The 8,062-nt window shown below is 35.7% G+C and overlaps 1 protein-coding gene across 2 annotated transcripts; it reads right to left on the minus strand.

The window, feature by feature from the left end:
* Positions 1-201: 201 nt before the first annotated feature.
* Positions 202-8,062, minus strand: LOC129321320 (eukaryotic translation initiation factor 2 subunit gamma-like). Of its 2 annotated transcripts, none has more exons than XM_054967056.1 (9): positions 7,854-8,062; positions 5,624-5,750; positions 5,139-5,200; positions 4,113-4,225; positions 3,931-4,033; positions 2,982-3,209; positions 2,652-2,870; positions 1,517-1,777; positions 202-732 (listed from the first exon to the last, which is right to left on the minus strand). In XM_054967056.1, the coding sequence occupies exons 2-9, from the start codon at positions 5,727-5,729 to the stop codon at positions 424-426; spliced, it is 1,401 nt and encodes a 466-aa protein (XP_054823031.1). In that variant the 5' UTR covers positions 5,730-5,750; positions 7,854-8,062; the 3' UTR covers positions 202-423. The 2 variants fall into 2 exon arrangements, with proteins under 2 accessions (XP_054823031.1, XP_054823030.1); XM_054967055.1 differs by having other exon boundaries at positions 5,624-5,753.

Raw genomic sequence — 8,062 nt, forward strand, 5'->3', positions numbered from 1 at the left:
TAGTTAGTAATTCAGTAAGTATTTTGGCATTAACATGAATGTATCAGCGAGAAATTTTAAATGTAAAACTTAAAAAAATTTCAAACCACAAATTTTTGTTTCTTATAATTTAAATTTATTCCGGATTTTATATCAATTTTGGCAGGTTGATGATCAATTCGGAAACTTGATTTCTCTTTTAATTTCATACCAAACCAAGAATTAGTTAATCCATTTTCCAATATATATAGTCAGTCTTGTTTTTCACCTGTTACATCCAGTATCCACAAAATTTAAAGTTATTGACACATTTTAAAAACAACAAACGAAAACAAAAATTCATAATCTAAACACTCTTTTCTCCCTCTCCACATATCCAAATTCCTCCGGTTTCTTGTACCTGATTGCTGATTTCTGTGTCTCTCGTCTGTCTCGGCGATGAACTTAACTCAGAATTGAAGTAGCTGGAACATCAAGAGTGGTTCCTGCTTGGATTTGGCCCCACCCAATCAGACGCCAATGCTTCTCGACACGCCTGCTCAGAGCAATCTTCTCCCCCCTGGAGGTGCACACTGGGGAAGTCAGATGTAACTTTGCCAAATCATTCTTCACAGCAAGGACTCTAGCCCCTGTTGACATTGATCCTATGTTCAACATTAGGATCTCTGCTTTGGCCAGCTTGGATACCCTTCCTTGCCTCTCCGATCCTTTTGTCCGGACACCGAGAAGCCTTCGTAGCAAGAAGAAATTCACCTACAAGACACACCATACCACAGCATCACAAAATTTAGCTGTGAATACTTTTCAAGATATGGTAATGGAAGCATCATAAAATTAGTGTTAAAGAGGTTGGCAATAACATCCAAAGGTTGTTGGGCTTTGAATGGAACGAATTCAATTCCAACATAGCAACATTGAGGATTCAAATTTTATGACAAGTCTTATCCCACTAAGGCTGACCATGTGGATTGCCATTGTACCCTGAGCATTCAAACTTCATGGATGGAAAAAATTATGTTGAGAGAACCATTCCAAATTAAGCTCAATAATTCTCAAATCTAATACAGTAAAGATGTTGACAACAGAAATTCTCCAACCCAACACTGTACAATTTGCCATAATCAGAAGATTTTGCGAGCTCTTCAAAATTTTTAGATCTCAGATGTTCTTAGTTATGACGTAGATTTCTTTATTTCATGTTTTGCTTCTGTTTCTTTTGTTAGTGCTAGATTTAGTTTCTCTCATTCAGGCATGGCTCAGAGACGTATATTGCTGTAACTTATCTTTTCACCTTTTTTAATATACTTGATCTGTTTATTAAAAAAGACAGTATGAAAAAAAGTATTAAATGATCTTACTTTCGTCTTAGTGTACATTGTGCACAAGTCAACCAAATTGACAAGCAAGGTGATGTGTAGATGAAGAAATCGTGAAACACAATATCCCATTACCAGACTACCCTCAAGAATTTCAATACTTTCAACCCAAAATTTCATTCCATGCTTGGACTGATAAGCCATAAGAAAAAGGCACCAACCTCAAGTTCAACATAAATCTCAGGCAGTGATCCAACCTCTCCAAGAACTTGGCCCACCAATCTGTCAGCACGCGTCAACGTGGGATCCATGGTTGTGCCAACACCAATTAGACCTCCAGGCACAGCAAATTGAAGATCATTTTGTTCAGCGTATAGTGAAACTATTCTAGAGTATATGGGCGTGCATCTTATATTCCCACTCTCATCCTTGACAACTATTCCAGGTCGAACTTCAATGAATTGGTTTACCTTCAAAACACCCTGTAATGAAAAGATAGTTAGATGTGATCTTTACAAGCAAGTTGTAAAACTATTCCCGCATTGTTACAACATATAGTCACGCTGGGGATTTATCTAGGATTCTGAGGATATCAAACTATCTTGCTAAAACCAATTCTATGTCTGGTAAATGATTTTTCAACTGAGTTTCTTGGAAATTAAATTTTCCTAGAAAATTAGTCATTCACAAATTTGGGTAAATTCTTACCAAATATTACATCAAATGTTAGATTTCCCATCATATTAAGAGATTTTAATTTCCTTTATTGCTAATTGGAAACTCCGGCCAGATGAAACACACTATTCCTGGGAAGTATATGAGTTGGGTTTATACACATGGTAGATTAAAAATCTCCAGAATAAACACCTCAAGGATTTTGTCAAGATTATGTGTACAACTAGTGGCCAAAAGAAGAAAACAGGAGGAAAAAATATAACATGTACCGCTAAAATTTCACGCAAAGAATGATGTGCTGCTAATTATTAATTTGTGTGTGAATGATATGCTGATTAAACAACAGTGCCACTAGGCTCTCAAGCATCAACCTTGTATTTCACATATAAAAAATTTCCCTCTGCATGTATAATCAGTCTCAACATTCTGCAGAGATAATGCAAAAACATGTTTGTCCAGAATCATTCATGTGAAATAGTTAAGTAGACTAAAACGTTTTGAAAACTATATGGCACTACAAATGCATTTAGACAAACATCATTCACTTGGCCCAAAACAAAAAAAAAAAAAAAAAGACAAATATAATTCAGAAATTAATTGGAAGAGTAAAACCTCAGTATAAAAGAATAAGAGTAATGCCTCAGCAGCATTGAATCATATTGATGACCAAAAAGGACTCACCCTGAGTATGCTTCCACCAGCTACACCTCCTTTAATTTCATCAACTTCAAACCCAGGCTTATTGACATCAAAAGATCGGATTACGATCATATTAGGTGGAGAGACAAAGTTTCTTTCAGGGATTGGGATCTTTTTCACAATGTATTCACAGACAACATCAATATTATACTTCAGCTGAGCTGAAATGGGAACTACGGGCGCACCATCAGCAACAGTTCCCTGCACAGGAAATAGAGACAGAAGTATGTAGGTACCTGAAAAGTGCAAAGTTACAGAACAGCAGTTACAGTACTACCTAGTAAAAAAAAAAATCAGTTAAAAGAAAGTTACTTGTATAAACTTCTGAATTGCTTCATGCTGATTGACAGCCACATTTTCTTGAATCAGATCAACCTTATTCTGAAGAATTATTATGTGTTGTAAACGCATAATTTCCACAGCAGCCAGATGCTCAGAGGTTTGTGGTTGTGGACAGCTCTCATTTGCAGCAATAAGTAATAAAGCTCCATCCATGATTGCTGCTCCGTTAAGCATTGTAGCCATAAGAATATCATGGCCCTGTACAAATTGGAAATAAGAAACAAAAATCACATGGACAAAAAATATCAAGCAGACACTATGGAGAGAGGTTCCTGATTTTGCTTGGAAGTTGGAACTTAGTTTGTCATGGTATATCCGAAACTGTTCACCCACTTTGCAAGTTATTAAGCAGGGTTTAGGCCCTCGTTCATCATCAAAATAAATAAATAAAATAAAATCAAGCAGCTGCAAATACATGAAATGAATGCTCGTTATAATAACCATACCTGACTAATTATAAGAACATTCAGAGAACTATGAAAGAGTGTGCCTAATTCATGAATGTTGTAGCTGTTTTTCTTTGTTGTTGCTACTGTTTTTTTTTTTTTTTTTTTTTGATGGAGGAATGTCGTAGCTTTGAAACTGCCTATGATGGTAAGTAAAAGCTACAAATCTATAATCAGTATACAGGATATTATTCTAACACTTTAAATTCTAGGTCCTTTTCTGAGAGACGTCAAGGGGATCTTTTCACAGCCACACTTTCTTGACCTAAGCACTAAATTATCTTTAACTTGCGTAACTACAGTTTCTGATTATCATCATTTTTTTATTTAATCTGCATCAAAATTTTCATTACATGTTAAAACCAATTTACAGAAGATAAATAAAAAATCAAGGGAGATACAAAACATAACCCTGAATTTAATGAAATTATGATACATAAAATATGCCAATAAATTTAAAAATGGCAGCTTACAGGGCAATCCACAAAAGAAACGTGTCTCAGCAATTTCATCCTGCAGTTTTCAAATCCTGGCACATCACACATAGGACTATCTTCTTTTCCACTTCCATATGCCCTGAAAATCCAATTTGAGCACAACATTGGAAGCTAGATATCAACTTGAGTATAAAAGCACTTGCAAAATATATACCCACTCGTAGCACATGGGTCTAGGACATCGTTCATCTTCGCACTTGTATATCTTTGCATTTGCATATCCAAGCTTGATTGTAATGTTACGCTCCAACTCACTTTTAAATCGAACAGTCTGCATATTCATGGGAAACCAGAAGCAAAACCTGATTAAAATAAGTATCCAAAGTACAGGAAATAAATACAAGTAATACAATCTGAAACAATCACATAATGCTTTGTTGCTTCAGAATTCAAGAGGGGTAAATGAAAAAGATTGGTACAAGCAATTTCTATATATATTCTAGACAATATAGTCACTCCAAATTAACAAGACAGGTACAAGGAGAAGAAAATCATATTTATTGGAGGGGAGTAGCCTAACAAATCCTTGACTAACTAAAGTCCATTTACTAAAACAAAGAGTCACTCCATGATTCCACGGGAGGTATCTCACAATAAACAAGCTTCATATATCCACCCGGACCTTGTACTGAAATAAGGAGTTAAATGGTAAATTCTAATTATTAGCAACAACCTTCATGATGATCAGAAAATATTGCATTCAACTAGAACGTTGAAAATAATTACCAAATCTAGCTCTTGTCATCAATGAAACACAAGATCAAAAATCAACCACAAAGTATGGCAGAAACTCATTATATTCTCATGTCCCAATTTCCCAGTTTCAGCAAAAGCCAAAAGGACTTCCTAAATGTTGTCGCTTTATTTTTCTCCAAGCATATCTTTATAAAAGGACTTCCTAAATGTTGTCGCTTTGTTTTTCTCCAAGCATATCTTTATAACATGTAACGGCAAGGAGAGGCAAAAGAAATAAAAAAGTGCAACCAAAATGCATGTGCCAAACCAAAAAAAAAAAAAATCCCTAGTCCTTAGTGGACTAAACAAAATGGTAAATAAGAAATTATACGATAAAGATAATTCAAGATACCACTTGCAAACAGGAACTAAAGTATTGAATACAGAGCATTGCTTCCCATGCACCACCCTCAACATTAAACAGAAAAATAAAATGAATAAATGAACACCTGAACACCTGATATTGCTTTAACAACTGTTGACTTGCCATGGGCGACATGGCCTATGGTTCCTGCCAGGACATAATTACAATTTCATTCATCAGGAGTCAAAAGTTGGATATATAAAGCAGTCACCCTTAGATAATTTGTTTGAGGGAAAACATAATCCTTAATCCTCATAATTTTATCGGATTTTGCTTTTAATTCATGTAGCCTTTTTTTCCAGTGTTTTCAATCCTTATAGGGACTCAAAACACTTAAACTATAGGGACTTAAATGAAAAACGTCACCCAAACCATAAGAACTAAAACACTAGGAAAAAAAAAACTACAAGGATTAAAAGCAAAACCCAATAAAAATATAGAGACCGATGATTGTGTTTTCCCTTTGTTTTTATAACATTAAAAACAGAGATAGATAGATATTAATTTTGGTTCGCTTAAGACTGACAAATATCATGTAAATGAATCAAACAAATTTGGAATAATAAATACCAATATTAATGGTAGCCTGCCGAGATATGACTTCAGGAGAAAGTGGATGCAATTTTGTTACATCCAGTTTATTCAGATCTTGTTCCATCAAACCTTTCCGTGACATTTTGGATGCTTCCAACAGAAACTTCTATAAATAATGAAATCAATTTTGTGAATAGATAATTTGGATATTTTCAAGAGAAACTTCTAAACATGAATATACACCTTAATCTCTCAGCAATAAACCATAATTGAATAAAATACTTATTCTTATTCATTATTTTCCTCGAAAAGTATGCACATTGTCTATAAGGTCCCATAATCAGACAATTATTCAAAATAATGAATCAATTCATCATCCAAGATTCACAATAGCACATGTTAACAACTTAAATATCATGAAGAAACAATGTAACTGTTTATTAATTTCAACTTGTGATGAAATTATTACTTCATTATTTAATCAGTTGGTAGACATCCCAGAATTAGTACAAGCACTTAGAAAAAGATTTCCTGAAGTGATATAATGCCGAAGATCCAGACAATTATTTCTCTCCATAACAAAAATCTCTTTTCTTTCATCTTCCTCGTCCTTTGAAAATCCCCAGGGTGAAATAAACATAACTCTATCCGTTGACTGAATTTTGTCTTGAAAGTGTGTCACTTGGGAAAGTACAGGCAGCACAGAAATGGATCCTCTCATATTGAGAAGGGTAAATGACCTCACGTTGGCCACATCTTCACAAACCAAATAATAAAATGCTCCGAAAAATGCCATGTCAAATAAACAAAAGGCGCCCATGTCATATTGTTTCTCAATGGTTTTCCATCTATCCAACCTGATCCCATTTTCTAGAGAAATTGGTGGCATGCAAAGGGGGGTTGGTTCATGCAGAAAAGAAGACAATGAGGAGCTTTCCTTTCTTTTGATGACATGTGACATGAAACTCCCTTTGTCAGGCTCTTCTTATTCAATCTTCTCCTCCACTTCCAGATTTGGTGTCAATACTGTTCTTTTTTCTTTAGTTGTGAAATTTTGAGAAATGAGACACCCATTTTCAAATATCTGGAACCCCATTTGCCAAATAAAGGAGATGCACAGGTTTGTCTCATCAACTGAACAAGATTGATTTGTGATAAAGGATAACAGTTACAAACAATTTCACACCATAAACACCATAGTATGAGAGGAGGGACACCACTACTGGAACGTTTTGCTTATAGTTTTTTACAAAGTTGGTTTTGTTCCCCAGCTTTTGAATGCTTGGACTTCTTAAATTTCTATTGTTTAAATTCATAGAATTTAAGTTTAGCAACTAGCATTCATTGTGTTAACTTTTTCAATCAGGCAACAAATCCAGTTGTATTACTTACAAGAAAAATCCTTTATGCATAATCAAAGCTTTGTTTGAGGAAAATAATATTTTTGGATCACTTGTGACTTCTCATCTGTCCTAACTCCAAATTCTCTCTACAGAAGCTAGTTTATGTGGACAGTTGGGTAAACTTTGACCTTGGGGGCTCAACTTAAGTTTAGGGGATTGCATTTCTGAAAATGGAATTTATTTTAGGGTGACAAACAAAGAGCATATGATGTTGGCATCTTAACAAATTAAGAGCACAAAGCAGCCAGTCCTCAAACGCGAGCTTGAACAAGTTTAATAGCAGCAAGAGCTCAAGAGATCAGAGATTTTAAACTTGTGGAGCTTATGATAGACAGGATACAAAATGCAATGCTCTAGAGGGAACTTATGAATTATATTTGGCTATGGGTGCTTTCTTTGGATGGCATTTTTTTAATCAATAGATTAATTGAAAAGTGTATATGTGGCCAACACGAGAGTCATTTCCCTCGTCAGAATTAGAAGACCCATCCAAAGATGTCATAAAGTTTGTAACAAGTAAAAATCAGAAATTAGACGAATTGGACATTTGGCAATATGTACTCTTGAAAATATTAACAATCAGAGGATACCACACTGGAGACTTTCTACTGCACCTTAACCATTCTTCACATCTAAGGACATTTCAAAATGTCGTGTCAGTAAATAGGCGCGCAACGATTATACAAAAGGCCGCCCGGAGAGCATCCGGAAATGCTAATAGTAACAGATGAGAGCCACAAAGGGCAGGGCAAATGACATTACGCAAGCCAAACGATGGTAAGTTACGAGAAAACTTGACTAGGAAAGAGGAAGAGAAAAAATCAGGATCAAGTTTGCCCAAGCGTGACAGACAAAGATTATACCTGAGAGAAGCTTCAGCTCGTCGTTCGTGATATCGGCGGCCGCGGAGGCGGTTGAGAGAGACACCTGGAACGTTGGTTTAGAATCGAAAACGGAGGAGGCGGCCGGAGAAGTAACTAGAAGGAGTGGCAGTACAAATTGGGCAGCGAGAGACGGTGGCTCACCAGCGCCTGAAGCCTAGGCAGGGGATCCCTACACCCTAGCACACGGA

Source organism: Prosopis cineraria, unplaced genomic scaffold, assembly GCF_029017545.1.
Source record: "Prosopis cineraria cultivar Desert tree isolate PC_DT_omini unplaced genomic scaffold, ASM2901754v1 PC10, whole genome shotgun sequence".
Taxonomy (NCBI): Eukaryota; Viridiplantae; Streptophyta; class Magnoliopsida; order Fabales; family Fabaceae; genus Prosopis; species Prosopis cineraria.